The sequence below is a fragment of the Prenolepis imparis genome, unplaced genomic scaffold (genome assembly GCF_030444845.1).
Source record: "Prenolepis imparis isolate NDT839.2.m4 unplaced genomic scaffold, iyPreImpa1.0 SCAF_10, whole genome shotgun sequence".
In the NCBI taxonomy this organism is placed as follows: domain Eukaryota; kingdom Metazoa; phylum Arthropoda; class Insecta; order Hymenoptera; family Formicidae; genus Prenolepis; species Prenolepis imparis.
The window spans coordinates 14,624,119-14,641,488 of record NW_028141168.1 but is presented as its reverse complement, the minus strand read 5'-3'; the positions used below and the strand labels follow the sequence as shown (position 1 = coordinate 14,641,488).

At 30.8% G+C, this 17,370-nt stretch overlaps 4 protein-coding genes across 9 annotated transcripts; 2 read left to right on the top strand and 2 right to left on the bottom strand.

Annotated features, from left to right (window-relative positions):
• Positions 1-69: 69 nt before the first annotated feature.
• Positions 70-2,919, bottom strand: Coq5 (ubiquinone biosynthesis protein COQ3, mitochondrial). Of its 2 annotated transcripts, none has more exons than XM_083048244.1 (5): positions 2,630-2,919; positions 2,070-2,482; positions 1,812-1,900; positions 1,605-1,728; positions 70-209 (listed from the first exon to the last, which is right to left on the bottom strand). In XM_083048244.1, exons 1-5 carry the CDS (start codon positions 2,811-2,813, stop codon positions 111-113), a joined length of 909 nt encoding a protein of 302 aa, XP_082904370.1. In that variant the 5' UTR covers positions 2,814-2,919; the 3' UTR covers positions 70-110. The 2 variants fall into 2 exon arrangements, with proteins under 2 accessions (XP_082904370.1, XP_082904371.1); XM_083048245.1 differs by lacking the exon at positions 70-209 and adding an exon at positions 1,095-1,266.
• Positions 2,920-3,089: 170 nt separating this feature from the next.
• Hcs (holocarboxylase synthetase-like protein) lies at positions 3,090-8,554 on the top strand. Of its 3 annotated transcripts, none has more exons than XM_083047478.1 (17): positions 3,090-3,229; positions 3,827-4,065; positions 4,231-4,355; positions 4,444-4,611; positions 4,705-4,858; positions 4,950-5,021; positions 5,104-5,241; positions 5,348-5,495; positions 5,629-5,754; positions 5,860-6,186; positions 6,301-6,655; positions 6,767-6,952; positions 7,173-7,302; positions 7,362-7,522; positions 7,675-7,789; positions 7,864-8,077; positions 8,161-8,554. In XM_083047478.1, the coding sequence occupies exons 2-17, from the start codon at positions 3,915-3,917 to the stop codon at positions 8,354-8,356; spliced, it is 2,766 nt and encodes a 921-aa protein (XP_082903604.1). In that variant the 5' UTR covers positions 3,090-3,229; positions 3,827-3,914; the 3' UTR covers positions 8,357-8,554. The 3 variants fall into 3 exon arrangements, with proteins under 3 accessions (XP_082903604.1, XP_082903603.1, XP_082903605.1); XM_083047477.1 differs by having other exon boundaries at positions 3,100-3,315; XM_083047479.1 differs by lacking the exon at positions 3,090-3,229 and adding an exon at positions 3,610-3,760.
• A 974-nt stretch (positions 8,555-9,528) lies between these two features.
• Clc-c (chloride channel protein 3) lies at positions 9,529-15,902 on the bottom strand. 3 transcript variants are annotated; one of them, XM_083047480.1, is made up of 11 exons: positions 15,717-15,902; positions 14,865-14,977; positions 14,337-14,511; positions 12,755-13,104; positions 12,445-12,606; positions 12,095-12,382; positions 11,744-11,926; positions 11,447-11,661; positions 10,716-11,276; positions 10,271-10,648; positions 9,529-10,194 (listed from the first exon to the last, which is right to left on the bottom strand). In XM_083047480.1, exons 2-11 carry the CDS (start codon positions 14,961-14,963, stop codon positions 10,104-10,106), a joined length of 2,502 nt encoding a protein of 833 aa, XP_082903606.1. In that variant the 5' UTR covers positions 14,964-14,977; positions 15,717-15,902; the 3' UTR covers positions 9,529-10,103. The 3 variants fall into 3 exon arrangements, with proteins under 3 accessions (XP_082903606.1, XP_082903607.1, XP_082903608.1); XM_083047481.1 differs by having other exon boundaries at positions 15,615-15,901; XM_083047482.1 differs by lacking the exons at positions 14,337-14,511; positions 14,865-14,977; positions 15,717-15,902 and adding an exon at positions 13,955-14,120.
• A 334-nt stretch (positions 15,903-16,236) lies between these two features.
• LOC145941364 (proteasome assembly chaperone 2) lies at positions 16,237-17,298 on the top strand. The gene is made up of 2 exons (XM_083047483.1): positions 16,237-16,683; positions 16,771-17,298. The coding sequence occupies exons 1-2, from the start codon at positions 16,351-16,353 to the stop codon at positions 17,188-17,190; spliced, it is 753 nt and encodes a 250-aa protein (XP_082903609.1). The 5' UTR covers positions 16,237-16,350; the 3' UTR covers positions 17,191-17,298.
• Positions 17,299-17,370: the final 72 nt, after the last annotated feature.

Here is a 17,370-nt window from a genome sequence, read left to right as displayed (position 1 = left end):
TTGTGGGTCGAAGGTTCCCTCTTCCTATCTTTCGCGATCTTCGCCCTTTTATAATCCCTTTCGCTGCAATTTCCATATCTTCGAACTCTCTTGTCTCGGTATAAACAGTTTTATACTTCAAAATTGCCTGCTGTCTTGTGAAATGCAAATTCGGTTGTTTCTTCCTTCGATGAAATCGGCCAGTACCTCAGTTTCCCTTCTTCACTTCTCTGTTCAATCAAAATCAATGAATAAATTTCAAGATAGATTACAAGTCAGTTTGTGCGCACGCGAAAAAAATGATTGCCATTCATTTACAACGTTAATATAATTTATAATTTAAAAAAAAATAAATTTATATATATATATAAATAAAATATAAATTTTTTTTATAAATTTTTTTTTATATAAATTTATTTTTTTTTTAATATATGTATAATTGTGAAATTCGCAAGCGTAATATATTTTCATGTAGGATTGGTTTGGATGCGAAGAATTGTAAATCTTGAAAAACAAATCATCTTATTTTGAAATAACTCGTTTCTCAGAATTTTCACTCGTACTTCTTTGCTCTGTGTATTAGCGAGAGAGCGATCTACGGAAACGACCTGCGTAGAAATGCGTAGTAACTTAAATCGCGATAGGAGAACTGTTGGTCGCATCACCCGAGCACCCAAGAGTCGCACGATTCTTACGCAATAGAGCGGGTTGCAGACGTAGAGCGATTACGCAGTAGGCAAGCAAATTTCACACTCGGACAGGTGGCAGCCCAAATATACAATAGCATAGTGAAATGGGCTTTCAGAGCAGTAATTTATGCGACACCGAAAAGAAATTACATGCAATTGTAAAGAACAAGACTGATAAAAGCCAAAATCTGATAAATTATTATATAATCCAATCAAAAAATAATAATAATTATAAAATTATGATAAAATAATAAAACGCATATATTTATATATCCTTTGTTCTTTACAATATAGTGTGTGCAAATAATTTAATAGAAATTATATATTTTTTTCTGAAAGAAATAAATAATATTGATTAAACATAAAGAAATATTTTATTGCATATCTTATCTATCCTTTGATAAATTTTATATATTATATTATATTAATAATATTATATTGTATAATATTATATTTTTTGTTTTTCAAAATGTTATTTGTTTTATTCCATTATAACAATATACTTTGTTTATAATTTGAAACCTGAATGGATAGCTACTACACCACAAGTAAGATTTTTATAAGTCACATTTCTAAATCCAGCAGTCTCGATCATATCCTAAAAATATAACAAAGAATATGATAAGTATGCAATTAAAAACAGATTATATTAACATATTTTCATATGTAATATAATAGAAGCGAAACTTGGTAATCATAGAATCAAAAATATTACTAGAAGTTCAAAAAATATCTCGATGCTATGGCATGTTATTAAAATTTATATGTGTAATTTAAGTAAAAATATAAAACTAATTGTAAGATGTATATATATATATATATATATATATATATATATATATATATATATATATATATATATATATATATATATAGAGAGAGAGAGAGAGAGAGAGAGAGAGAGAGAAAACTAAAATATAGATATAGATACTTTACTTTGAATTCTTCTTGTTTCGGAAAACTTCTTATGCTTTCTACAAGATACTGATAGGCTTTCCACTGTCCTGTGATCAACTGTCCCATCACAGGTATTATTTGAAAAGAATATTGATCATATAACCTGAAACAGATATTTCAAAATTTGTTACAGTTTAATGCATATTATTGTTTTATATATTAAATAAATTTTCTATTTCAAAGCACCATTGTAAAGGTCCATTATTGACGTGACTAAATTCCAAGCATAAGAATCTTCCTCCTGGCTGTAAAACTCTATACGCCTCAGACAATGCCTGCAATAAAAATATTCTTTAGAGAACAAAATAAATATAAATTCTATTCAACCTCACAAATTCATCCAAAGTTACAGAATATATTGTAGTAAATAATGAAACAATATATACTTCTAATATACCTTCACGTCATATTAATAATTAACAAGTAAATCCAGCATATAAACACCTTGTCAATATGTGTTATATTTCTTATTCCAAACGCTATGGTATAAGCGGTGAAAGAGTCCTCAGGAAAGGAGAGATTTTCTGCATTCTCTTGCTTCCAAGTAATATTGCAATTACTATTCTGCGAGAAACCTAATCTGTTTGCCCGTCCTCTCCCAACGTCTAGCATATGTTGATTAATATCGCACACAGTTACATGGCTACGTAAAGCTTGCGGATTTGGTGTATTCTTTAGAAAGTTGATGTACCGAAATGTAATGTCACCGGTGCCACCGGCAGAATCCAAGAGACGGGTACCATGAGTCGGTCCTAATTCTTGTACAAAAGTATCTTTCCAAATGCGATGGATACCCATACTCATCGCATCGTTCATTATGTCGTAATGATTGGCAACATTTTCAAATACAGTATGCACTGAAAGAAAAAAGGTATTGTTGAATTAAATTGTATACATATATATATATGTGTAATTAAATATATATATAAATATATATATAATTTTCGTTAATTAATGTTTAATAGATTGTAAATGTTTCAACATTTGATGGAAACGATATTTACCTTTGTTCGTCTTTTCGCTCTCCCTGACCGTTTGAAAACCAAAATGCGTCGTTTTTTCCTCATCATTCTCCGAAGATGGGTTCGTTGTTCTTGAACAACCGCGCTTACTCACGGCAGTTCTTAAATATCTATTTAACATCCGACTTTCTTTCATAATATTTATGCATAAATTTTTATAAAGCATGATATTATTATACACTTACGCGACCGTTGGATTCAAACACGTTCAAAACACAAATCAGCTGAGAAATGTCACAAGTATCTCGATCACCGTCAAAACGACGCGAAAGCCCGACGTCTCATCGTACGAGCTTCATCGGCACGTGATTGGCTGCTTTACAAAGTCCCAGAAATTCCCTATCCCCGACAGCCAATCGGGCTACGTGTCGAAGATTGAATTCGACCAATCAGAACGAAGAATATCAGCTTCCTTTCCGATTAGTCAAACTCCAATCTTCAATCTCGAGGAATCATCTGTTTCCTGTAGCAGACCAATCAATTTTCCGCTTTTTCGAAAACAACCAACGAAAACACGTGTGACGGACGGATTGTCGACCCTTTTTCGCATCGGTATCACGAGAAATGCACAAATCATCTTGCGTGTGTATATATTGTACTCTGATATATACGTTCGATACCGGCACATTCTGACGTCGCTAGAGATAAAAAGTGTTGTTTCACGGCATGTATGTGTATACATAAGTAAATATTCGAATTTCGCGATTACAATTCGCTTCGATAATTTCGTGTTTGTCAAACTTTTAGCGTCTATCAAAATTGTCTTTGCACGAAAGTTTACATAACACGATTGGAACAGTTTTATTATAATATTGCGTCCTTCTAATACATGAAATATTTTTTTTCCCTCAAAAAAGATGCTTTAAAATTATCTATTGTAATAAAAATATATTAAAATACATATACATATTATTTAAGAGATTTTAATTTATTATAATTTAGTATTATACTTTGTTAATTTAGTATAACATCATATACTTTGTTTTGCAAATTCAACGCAAGTTACGTGTTTATATTTAGATTAGAGGTCGCTTCTTTCTTGCATAATCTTATATTCCATGTATATAAAAAAAATATACTATATATATCTATTTTATCAGAGCACAATGCAAAGTGACTGATATTTTTCCAAGTATATTTGTTTAATATGCTCTCATCTCAAATGTGTTTATTTTTCAGAATTAAAGAGAGCCTGCGGTGAGAGGATTCTTGTATCGAAAAAAGATTATTAAGGTTTCAAAGAGAATCGCAGGAGATCCTTATAAAAATGCTGTTAACATTTGCTTTTATGATATACACAGCTATGAGAGCACGATGGACACCAAAGTATAAAGCAGGAATACGTGCAGCTCTGAAGGAATACCAAAATCAATATTCCATTATGTTTTATCCTGCATTCTGTGAATGTGGAAGCAGAGGTAATCTCTTTTATATATATATATATATATATATATATAGTAAATTTTATTATATAATTTATTAGTAAAAATCATTTCTCATATATAATAATTGTAAGTATATGATTATACTTACAATTATTATTAAAGAAAAAATATAACAAATTACTTTACAATGGTTTCAAGAATGCGCTGAAAAATGGGATAAAGATGCTTTGACTTCTCACTTATGTTATAACAAGCAACTTGCTCAACTTCATATGATGTCACCATTTGATGCTACAATGGCAATGTACATTATATATCCGCAAGTATGTATAATATTTAAGAAATCTTTTTTTCATTTACAATTATAAACATGAATAATCATAAGAATAACAAGTATTATTTTTTTACTAGCAAAAAATTGATGTATCAAACTGGCTGAATTATAAAGCTGGAACATCACTCTTTCCCTTGTTTAAAGTTGATGGCTGTCAGATTTCAAGCAAATCTGATCTTATACATTTTCTTATTGAAACTGATCTTCAAACTTACAATATGGACACCTCAGAATGCTGTATAAAAGTAAAATATTCAATTTTTATATTTTTATTTTATACTCATAGAAAAAACTAATTTGAATAATTCTATTCATCATATGCACTTATTATCTTACAGCTTGAAGATTATGGTTTAATCAAGGCATGGTCAGTGAATGAAAATCTAAATTTGCTTCTAGAAACAGATATTGATCATATTACAGACTTTATAACTATGTTTGTACAGGGACGATATTTTATTAACAATAATTTATATTTAAAACGTATACAAAGTATGTATCAAAGTATATAGGTTATAATATTAAGTATATAAATATATAAGTTTGCATCTTACAATATATTTCAACAATTTTATCCTTTCAGCTGTCCTAGTATCGGGAAAACCGTGCGTTTATGAGGATAGTATAAAATTATTCAGCCCACCACGGACTACAGGCAAATAATATTAATTTACTCTTGTATAATTGTTACAACATTTCTTTGCAATAGTTATATCATTAATATATTTTTTATTCAGAAGCTGTTACTGCATTTAGCAAAGCAGCTCAAGAAGCCTCAGAACGGAATAAGTCTACAGAGGTTACTAAATTTCCTGGTGTGGTTGTACATCCGCAAAAAAATTTGGATGATAATGAAGAAGAACCAAAGATCGAAGGTAAACCTACGTTGTGCATAGTGTCAATAATTTTTCTATGTGTAACATACAAGCACATGTTTTTAATTTTTATCATTATTAAATATTAAAACAATGAATTGTTTAGATCCTTCAAAAGAAACATTTGTAGTAAGCGAGATTGAAGAGAAAATCAATGACATACTGTCATTCACAATAAGTCCAGTTCATCATAGTAAATCCGATGCAAACGGTGCATTACCAATAGAAGAAAAAACTTCCGAAGGGTCTTCCAAGTAAGTAATATATTTATATATAATAATAGATAAAAAATATATTGAAGGATATACAATGGATTGTTATATTTGTTATAGATAACCTTATAATAATGTTTTATTAATTACATTAATTAATTACATTAATTTACAGATCTTCTCAATCAGAAGAAGAGGAGGATGTGATAATTAAACCTCCAAATGTGCTTATTTACACAGATAAGATAGAGACAGGCAAAAGTGTAAAGGCTGTATTAAGTAAAGTCCTAGATCCAGACAGGTACATTAAATTATGACTATAATTGACTATAATAAGCTTTGGCAACTTTTTTTCAAGTTAAGCATCTTTCAAGAATTATTAATCACAAATAATTTTTCTTTTTAGATATACTATATATAACTTAACAATATTAAATCTTCCTAAAAACACTTGGGTAGATCAGGTTGCTTTAGTTGTTGTTTGTGGTAATATTATGGATGTTATTGCTGATCGATTTGTAGAATACATTATACATGGTGGTAAAGTTTTATCCTTATGCTCGAATATGCTGCATAAAATGCTGCCATTCTTCAAGACTGCAGAAGTGCGTGAGAATGAACTTGTTTATTTTTCGTATGGAGAATGGAAACGTGTGCGTATGATGCACGATACTTTTTGCTATCAAGCGTCTCCCAAGCGAAATGGTTTCGTTGAAAATCACGAAGATGCAAGGTAATATTTTTTCCGTGTATTTTAATAAAATACAATTGCAACAAAAGATACATATCGAAAAATAGAAACAGAAAAATATTATAAATATAATTAAAACGCAATTTACTTTTATAGGTTGCCTTCACTAAATTGCCTTCCAGAGTCGGCTAGTGTTAAAGATAAAAAAGGAAATTCACATATGTTTGACGTGAAAATATTGGGCACAGAGGAAACGTGGCAAAATCCAAGTATATTACTCGCAACTCTAGCCAGCAGTGGTGGTAAAGTGGTATTCTCCCAGATCCATTTGGAGAGAGATCCAGTGGAATACTCAAGGGCAAGGAAAATATATGAGACTCTCCAAGAAAACGACGCCGCACGTTTAGGAATAATCAGTGATCTGTTGAGTACATACCTAGAATTGGAAATAACTCGTGCTCCTGCATTCAAAGGATATTCTATAGGATATCTTCTAAGCAGAAAAGAAGATGTGGGTAAACTTAATTAATTATTCTCATAGTAATATTAAACTCAATCAAGCATTACACAGTTAAAGACTATCGATTTGTCATAATTTTATATCTTGTTGTTGTATCTGTAGCTGAAATGGGAAATGCTTAAAAACATAGATGGATTGACAGAGGATTACACATTAAATTTGGGGGCTTTGACGATACGGTTTTACACAGATGAAGAAATACATGTTACCGTAACAGACGTTTTCCTGCCTATTGTAACGCATCATAAATTTTGTCCGAAAAATTTTTCCCTCGAAGAGTACTATCAGGTAAATTTTTCTTTATTCTTTAATGCTTGACAACAATGCTAATTTTTAAATATTTTAACAATTATTTATGCGCATTTAGAAACCACCCTTAATACATTTTATGATTTGTACTACTTATAACATATAATTAAATAAGTTTAGAAAAAAAGGATATAGTTTTTCATACTTAAAATTAAATTTTATAAGAAACTTTATTTTATTTTATTTTATTTTCTTGCAGTTTCTTCATACAAAGGAATTAGGTCAATTATTAATATATACAGATGTTTTAAAATCCTCTATGTATGCAATGGGTGTCCGTATGAAACACGGATTGGCGATTATTCCACGACAACAAACACACGGACAAGGTATTTCATTTTTCATTTGTATGGAAACGGAAAAATTATAATGGGAATATTAATTTTAGGTCGAGGTAACCATGTATGGCTTAGTCCGATTGGTTGTGCCATGTTTACTTTACAAGTGTACATTTCTAGAAATTCGATTCTCAGTAAACAAATATCGCTTCTACAACATATTGTCGCTGTAGCAATGGTATCGGCTGTAAGATCTATTCCAGAATATCAGGTATTCTTTTCCGTTCTTTTTTCATTTTTAATTTGCGATTCTCTACAAAAAAAAATTTCAGATTTTTATTTATAAAATATTTTAAATACTTGAAGAGTATTGAAAATATCAATATATAATGATTATTGATGAGATTATTTCATATATTTTAGGCCATTAATCTTAGAATAAAATGGCCTAATGACATATATGTTGGTAAATCGACTAAAATTGGTGGTTTGATAGTACGGACGCTTGTAGATACATCACATTATATTTGTGATATTGGTATGTAACAATGATCACAATACAAATATAATTTAATTTAATTTATTTAAGGCAAACATGAACATGTATTTCAGGTGCTGGTATAAATCTCTCCAATAGCAAGCCTACGACATGTATTAATGATGTGATTTCACAATATAATCAAAAACATCAGACAAAGTTGGAACAGTTCTCTCTTGAAAAATATTTGGCATTTGTATTTAATCAATTGGAAATTCTGTTAGATGATATAGAAAAAGGCAACATACAGCGCTTCTACAATCTTTATTACAAATATTGGTTGCATAAGTAATTTTGAATTTAAATTATTATTGATATATTCCTATAATATTCTTACAATATTTATATACATATTTTATATATTTTTTTAGGAATGCGAGTGTTACTATATTAACACTAAATGGAGACTACCAAGAAGCTATAGTAGATGATATCGATGATTTTGGGTATTTGAGGGTAAATACAAATATAATGGGAGTTTCTACAAAGATTGCAGTACATCCAGATAGAAATAGTTTCGATTTTCTTCAGGGGCTAATAATACCGGTAATAGAAGAAGATATATAAAAAAGATAAAGAATTTGTTAATTGTCAATTACGATTATGTGTGTGTATATATTTTATACACATGTTTCTATACATATTCCAAATATATACATTGTGTATATTCGTGTGTAAAATATGCAATGTCCAAAAAATTCGATATAATGCCTAAATAATGGCTTAATAAAATTTATCTTGTATTTTTTTTTTAAACAAAAAATCGAAAATTTGTTGATAATGTATTAAACATATGTTATGTATATATATATATATGTATATATATTTATGTATATACACACGAGTGTATATATATGTGTGTGTATACATATACATTTATGTATGTATATGTATATAAACATACATATTGTTTATTGTGTTGTCAACAAATACTTACTTCATGTAATGAGATTTAGAAAGAATTATTTTATAATATAATAAAACTCTTCTTTTCTATTTTTTTAAATAAACAAAATTGTTATTTGTTATGTTTGTGATATTGTTAAAATATTAAACAGTTTATATGTGTACATACATATAATTATTCGTTATATTGTTAAAAAAATGAATATTTATTATATTATATATAATATATATATATACACATGAAGATTTAGAAATAATTATATTTTTGAAAAATTAATTATTTCATGTTTAATATTTTGACTAATTTTACATGCCAAATCAAACAATTGTTTTCAATATGTAAAAAAATTATTAACATTTTGTAATACTTTAGTTGAAAAACTTTTAATTCGTTTAAATAATTATTATATTTATATTATGTGCTTCCAATTGATCTAATATATAAAGATGGTTATGATGTGTGATTATATATATATATATATATATATATATATATATATATATATATATAAATATAATCGCACATGACATATATATATATATATATATATATATGTCATTTTATTTCATAAAAACATCTTCCTGAAATGTGATGGATTTATGTCCAGATTAAGATGTATTATATTATAGATAATAGAGAGATATTAATGACAATATCTCATGGAGAGATAAAAATTAAAGTTGATTATGAATATTGAAATCCAAGACAAAATAATAAGTTAGAGTTTAAGTCTAGCAGCAATAATTTATGAAATCTATATATATATAGGGATGAAAAGTATGTCAGAATGTGGCAACAATTATCTATATAATTGTGAATATTTATCATTAACTTAATTTTATAAGAGAATTTTATTTAACGTATATTGATATAATTTTAATGTCATTCAGAAAATTATATATTATAACAATATTTTATACATACACACACGTGTGTGTGTGTGCGTGTGTACTATTTATGTGGTATGTCCTATAACTTTAATGCCTGTAATTTGCAAAAAAATGCGTACACGTAGTAAATTATATATATTTATATCATGAACTGTCAATATGATTTATCGACTACAATATGAAAAATAAAATTCCGCTGATCAAAATACACGACCAGATATAAAATCTTAAATCTCCCTATTTCATTCAAACAAAGATGAATATACAAATTTAATAGTCTATTGCACGCTTATTTCTTCTTTTCTAATTACATACAGCGTTTCAATGATTTAAGTGCAGATAGAGATATTGACAAAATAGATAAAATATATAATTTTAATTAAACTAATATAAATTATAATCTCTGTATTTATATATATATATATATATGTATATATATGTTGTTCACGTTATTATGCTGCTATATTATGAATCAAATTGATGATTTCAAGTTGGCTGTCGCAGCACGCGGCTATATTTAATTAAATAAAACAGAATTTGGATCTTCATTGTCGAGCTGCTTCACGTGCCTTAAAACGTCTTTCTTTGTTATTACACCTAGAAGTCGCCTGCGCAAGAGTGATGTCGATATTAGTTTAAAAAGATCAACAGCTTTGTTAATATATAAATTATTTATATACATACCCGTTATGTGTAACGAGAGTTTGACGTAATCCCAATTTTCTAAACATATCAACTACAGTTTCCATAGGAGTTTGGTCTGTGATAGTGATAGGGGCCATGTCTAAGATCTTCTTCAACTTTAAAGGCGGAGGCGAATGGCTTTGGACGTTATTTCCGTTAGTAAAGATAACTAACGACTGCCTGCTGATGTCCTCGATCATCCTCTTGGAATTAGCGATGGCAAGATTGAGATCCCGTCGTAAAACGAAACCGACGAGATACTGAGATTCCTTAGAAACTATTACGGGAAAGCCGTTGTGCTCAGTTTCCTTAAGCAAGTTCTCTACATCTTCAACCGTCATCGAGTCTTGAGTAAGGACGTGGAGAGCTTCGTTGCGTCTGTAAACAGAATTCAATGTTACATACATATATAAAATATAAGAAAGCACCTCTCTGTAACACTTACTTTGGTTGCATAACGTCTGCCGCCAAAGTGGTGTGTTGAAATTCGTCTTTGCTATCCAGAAATGGGTATCCATTTAAACCGATATGAGCGTCGTAGATGCCTTGTTTTCCTAGTGCATCGCCGACCCACTTACTCGCCATGGCTGCGGCCATTAAAGGTACAATGTACCGCACGCCGCCGGTTAACTCGAACATAATAACGACTAAGGAGACCGTCATTCTGGTCACACCTCCGAGAACAGCGGCGGCCCCGACCATCGCGTACAATCCGGGTGTTATACAATCGACACCCATGGAACATTCCTCGCTGAACATCCATATGTGAGGATAATTGTACGCAAGCTGTTCCATCCCTATACCCACGATACGACCCATTATCGCTCCGAGACATAGAGACGGAATAAACAAACCGCATGGTACTTTCATGCCAAACGTGAATATCGTCATAATGAGTTTCAATATCAGTGCGAGCACAAGTAGCCATATAGCTTTGTAGACTCCCGGGCCAGCCGCCGCGATCTCGATTGCGGATTTCACGGCAGTAAAATTCCTATTGTAGTCACTATTAGGACAGAGAATTTCTCCAATAATTATATATAATTACATTCTTCATCATATATATATATGTTATACAATGTCGCAAAATAGATATGCATTAATTTTAATTAATCAACTATATATATATATCTTGAAAATGCAAAAAATGTTATCCATTTCTTCGTATTTACTAACCATAACATATCAGCGTTCGATACCCCGCATTGGCTAAACAATAAATAAATGAGTTGACTGGTACTCATCCTTGTGTACGGATTAGGATATCCGATTACTGCCGTTACAACAGTTACGATCAACACTTCAGTTACGGGATATTGCCCCAACTTTGAAGTTTTACGATATTGACACCAAAATAAATTCGCCTTGATAAATAATGTCGCTATTATACCCTGCCGAGAAAATTTGTTTTTTTAAATACGCTGCCTTTTATACAATATTAATATTCGCAATCGTGTAAAGAAATTTACTCACCCCAATTATACCGAGTATGACGAAAGGGATCAATTCGAAGAATATCCAAGGTTTATTATATTCTACATAAAACAATACTGAATGTTCATTTCCAAATGGATTTATAGAACGTAGTACGAAAGCAGCTATTAAAGCACAGAAGAACGATCGCCATAAAGTTTTTAATGGAAAATAATAGCTGACCTGAAACAAATGTACATAATTTCTTTTTACACACAACGTAATTTAAAGATGCAGAGTAATACAATTATAGGTAGACATTTTGTCAAATTAATAGCCTTAGTCTTAACAAAAGATTAAGACCATTTTGAAGTGTAGGATTACTATGTTGCTTAATTTTTCAAACAATACCTCTTCTAAGCTAAATAGAACGCCGCCAATCGGGGCTCCAAAAGCGACAGAAACTCCTGCTGCGGCTGCGGCAGACAAGATTTCTCTCTTCTTCGCTTCATTCCTACCATACTTTGGAAATAGATAAGAAAATATATTTCCTATACAGCATGCAATGTGTACCATAGGGCCTTCTTTTCCTAAGCTTAAGCCCGCCGATACAGAAAGAATCAGGCCTACTGATTTAATAATCAGTGTCCATTTACCCAAGTATCCGCGGATAATAAAACCGCTCAAAATTGTTTTTATCTGAAAAATAATTCTTATTTAAAAGATGTCTAAAAAAAAAAACTTGAAAATAATGGATTTACCTCGGGTATTCCAGAACCACAAGCGTAAGGTGCAAACATTCGCACTAGAGATGCGGAAAGTGCCGCGAATAGAAGGGCCCATGCTGTATAAAATAAATATGAAATTGTATAAGGTCCTGCACCATCTTTTGATTGATTGAATACCTCGGGCCACGTCCACCACTACAAAAAATAATATTATATTATATGCATTAATTAAATGGAGAAAAAATTTAAATAAACATATTTAATTAAAAGTATTTTTTTTGTTTAATCTATGCAATGAGTGTACATGCAGCTACTACTCATATAGGAGAATCATATAACCAACCTGTGAACAATTTCCGCCGTCGAACGTAGTTTCGTTATAGCTCCAACAACATTGCTCCTTATTTAACCAGAAAGCTTGCGGACAAATACCGAATTTCAGATCCGTCATCCAGGAAGCGCCAATATCTATAACACCAGCCGCCACACCCGTAAAAAGTCCGACTAGTAACACGCACAACCATCCGGACCAGGCGTCATGAGCTCCTTTTATTAGACCCCAGATGGAATCGTGTTTCTTCTTTATGATATAACGATGCCGCATTCGATCTCGCGCGATATCCCGTTGCCAATCGATAGTATGAAAATCATCATACTGCCCAATACCAGGTATATCATCGGAGTCAACTGAAACTAATAAAGTACATTAGAAAATTTCATGATAAGAATAAATAAAAATATTTCGCGCGACGAAAAACTTTTCAGAATTGTATTAATATTTATTTTAATTGTTTTAATATCTTTATCTGTTGCATATTTAATGATTGTGTGTACAGTATTGTTCTAAATATTATAAATAAGACAAATTGTAGAGAGTAAAATTGCAAATTTTTTCCAGTAATAATAACAATAACATTTCATAAAATTATATATATATATATATATACATATATATATATATAGAAGAATAATAGTTAATCAAATTCTAAAATAACAAAATAAAAAAAATACTTTAGTAATATCTTTTTTTTATATCACATTTTATTTATATTTATGCATTCAGTTAAAAGTACAACAAATTTCTGCAAAGTAAAAGTAAAATAAATTTCTGCATTAATATTTAAGACAATGATATAAATGCTTACCACTTTGTTATTTTATATATATTATTTTATATACATGTAAAAAAATATGTATAAAAAAATTAGATTATAATGATATTATTATAAATTATTTTTTTCAAAACAAAATTATAAATATAAATTTTATTTTAATATCATGCTTGATTAGAAAATACATGCATGTACACATTATTATATTTTGCTGAACAAAGAAATCATAATAGACTTGTGCATATCAAACTAGTTAATTCGTAATAAAATTATATAAGGCTCTATCAATGTCTACCAAAAAATAATTTTGTTTGATAAAAGTTGGTTAACACACAGGATATATCTCTATTTATCACAATTATCTTGTGTATCTCTTTATATATTTTTTTATTAATTAGTTAAATATATTGGCATTATTTGTGCTAACTTACACATTTTGCCACTATGACATGTCGTGAGTACTAAGAAATTTGATTCAATTTGTCTAACTGGTATCACTCAGGGATAGATGTCATCAGATCAGATGAGTAGATCAACAAACATTCCTCAAGTTTCTTCAACGGGGAGTGAGATAACGTATTGACGATATTTTTCAAGCTAGGATATATATTGAACCAATAAAATTGATAAGACTACTAAATTAAATATAACAGAGTTACAAAAATGGATTAGTGCCTTGCATTCTAAAATTTATTGCACGTTTTTTTATAACATTCGCTAGAGATCAATAAAAATGCTCTACATAATCGTTCAGCAACAAATGCGTGATGTGTGATTTACAACATTAATAAATTAAACATATAAACAACTTACTATGGGAAGATGCATCATCAATGCGAACACAATCTGATAACATCTTGTTATCCGAATGATGAGACATATGATGATTAATATCTAGCATGTCATCGTCGCTGCTTAAATTTGTCTCGCGTCTTCCGCTTCGTAATCGTACATCTTCTGTATTAGTGGTGTCACCATACTTTAGATTCTAAAAATGTGCAATTTATCAGTATGTTATAGCTTTAACAAATTCTATCTTTTAATAACATTATCATCTATCTCTTGCTATAGTTTAGAATTTACACTGTATTAAATTTTAGCACAAGACAAAAGATTAAAAAACAAAATTTCTATAAAAAAAAGTTAAATATATAATTTTATTTTCTTTTTGACAATTTTTAATAATACAATACACACGTAAGGAACATGTATAAAAATGCATAAGATTATTAAAAAATATAAAATATTTATTTATATACATGTCATAAAAAAAATATTGATTCAAATTAAATAACCAGATAATAAAAGACGAGAAGATGCAGATTAAAATTAATAGCATACCTTTGCATCAACCGAATGATATGTTGTAACAGCATTTGCATTTGTGTTAGGGATTGCTGAGTTTAAAAACGATGTACCCTTCAGTGGAAACTTCTCCATGGCATTGTGACAATCTAATTTCACACAAATAAAATAAATAAATTGTTCATAGATCTGTTATTAAGAATGTGATGGAAAGAAAATTGAAAGTTTCAATGCCATACACAATACTAAACGACTCTTTTCACGACACATTGTTAGTATGCCATATTTAATCAGCTTTGCTATAATCTTCTTTAATCATACATGGCTGCTATACGATACATAATTAGAATAGCAAATTTGTGACGTGGCAGATATGCAGAACTAAAGATATGACACTTTATCTGTTATAAATTATACAAATGAGCAATATAGAGTTGCAGATGACGCAAATTTATTATATAAAACATTATCCTTCCATTTATGTCGACAATTATCTCCTCGTAACTCGCATCTTCTTGTGCAAAAATTAATTTGTCGAAAATACCGATTTATACATTACGCGTGTCAAATCGACAGTGTTGAACGAAATCGAAATCGTATACACACACAAAAAAAAACGCTTTTAAATCAAGCAAAACAGAAAGAAACAGGAGACGCAGAATCGGACATGTCACCATATGACACAGGTTATTCTTCGCCTGTAAAAATATACGATTGCTGCGAATTTTTCTCGCGAAAAACGAGAAGAAACCCGGAGAATCGTGCGAAATAAAGATCCGAAATTACCTGAATTTCCAAGTTTTTCCCCCCTTTTTCACGCATACGTAATTTTTCACGTCCCCTTCCGCGAGGTTACCTTCGCAGTACCAGAGTAGCCTGCGAACTTACCATTTTTAAGGAAAAATGTCCTCGCATTTCATTCGTAAGTTCCGATCACCATGCCGTGTCGCAATATTTATCGTTTCAGAACAATTCAGACGGAGATCTTCGCCTTGATAATACCAACTTCATCGAACTATCACTCCGTTATCACGTCCATATACACCTTTGCCACGAAATCCAAAATACGTAGAAAGTCACGCGAGTGATCGATTGCTGCAAAAGCAACAGACTGTCAAAATTTCCTGATTGGTTGAATCAATAGGGAGTTTTCGATAGAGGAATTTACGTGTTTTCTGAACTGACAGATGACTGCTCGTTTTATCTGAACTTCACGCTATCTGTACTCTGCACTTGAAATTGAGAGATAGAGAGAGAGAGAGAGAGAGAGAGAGAGAGAGAGAGAGAGAGAGAGAGAGAGAGAGAGAGAGAGAAAGAGAAAGAGAAAGAGAGAGAGAGAGAGAGAGAGAGAGAGAGAGAACAAGAGAGAGAGAAGAGAGAGAGAGAGAGGAAGCTGAAGAATTTGACAGAGTGCAGAAAGTGCAGGCGAAACGAAAACAGAATACCGATGTAGGTATGTAAATGTGACATTACTTTGCAAGAATTTAGCCTGCCGTTTCGAATAAAGAGGATACGAAAAAAAATGATTAAGCTCATGCAGGATGTTAATTTGGAAAATTATACCCTTATCTTGCCGTCAGTGGCGGTCGGAAACGTCGGTCAGCTGTCCGTCGACCTGCTTATTTCAAATCTTAACCTACAAAAAATTGGCCAGATCTTCAGCGCGGCATTTGTGCCCATCGTAGGCGCAAACGCTTATCACGAGTGCTCGGACGAGCTTGTCACGGCGATCGACGTCTACGCCGGTTTCGAGAAACGTGTCGTTGTCGTGCAGATTCGTTCGCCTTACGTGGGAGAGCTGACAGAATTTTTCAATGAACTGGCGCGATTCGTCACTGAAAGAAAAATAGCTAAAGTAATGTTATTTTATTTCATACATTTAATTTTCTTTTTTTGAATGATATATATATATATATAGTTTATTTTCCTCCCTTTCTTCCAGGTAATAATCCTTGCGAGCAGTTACGATTATGAAAAGAGAGATATCCAGCCTCAGCATCTTAAATTGAGGTACATCGCTTCATCCGACATACAATCAGAGAGTGGCCAGCTTTTTGACAATCTCAATTGGATTTCACATAAACCGAAAGTTACGTCCGATACAAGGGTGGAGGGGAGGTTGCAGATACCTGGAGGTGGATTTGCAAAGAGTATATTTGACTTTTTGTCACGGGCCAATATTCCTTGCGCCATCCTGTTCAAATTCTGCTCCGAGGGGGATAATATCGCGGATGCGATAGCTTTGGTGTGTTACTTGAATCAGTGGATACATGTGTTAGAAACAGACGATGGTAGTAATTTAAAGCATCCACCTTCTTGGAAACACTTATTTGGGAAACCGCCACCACATGACATATATTAAATATATATTGTGATGTGTTGTATATGTTACTTTGTTAATTTTATAATATAATAAAATTTTTGCTACAACTGTATATATTTGACAGTTTGGCAAATTATCTAAAACAGAGTTGACAGTTTTCTTAAATATAAAAATTAGGATTATAGTATATACTATATAAAAAAGACTTAATAGTTATTA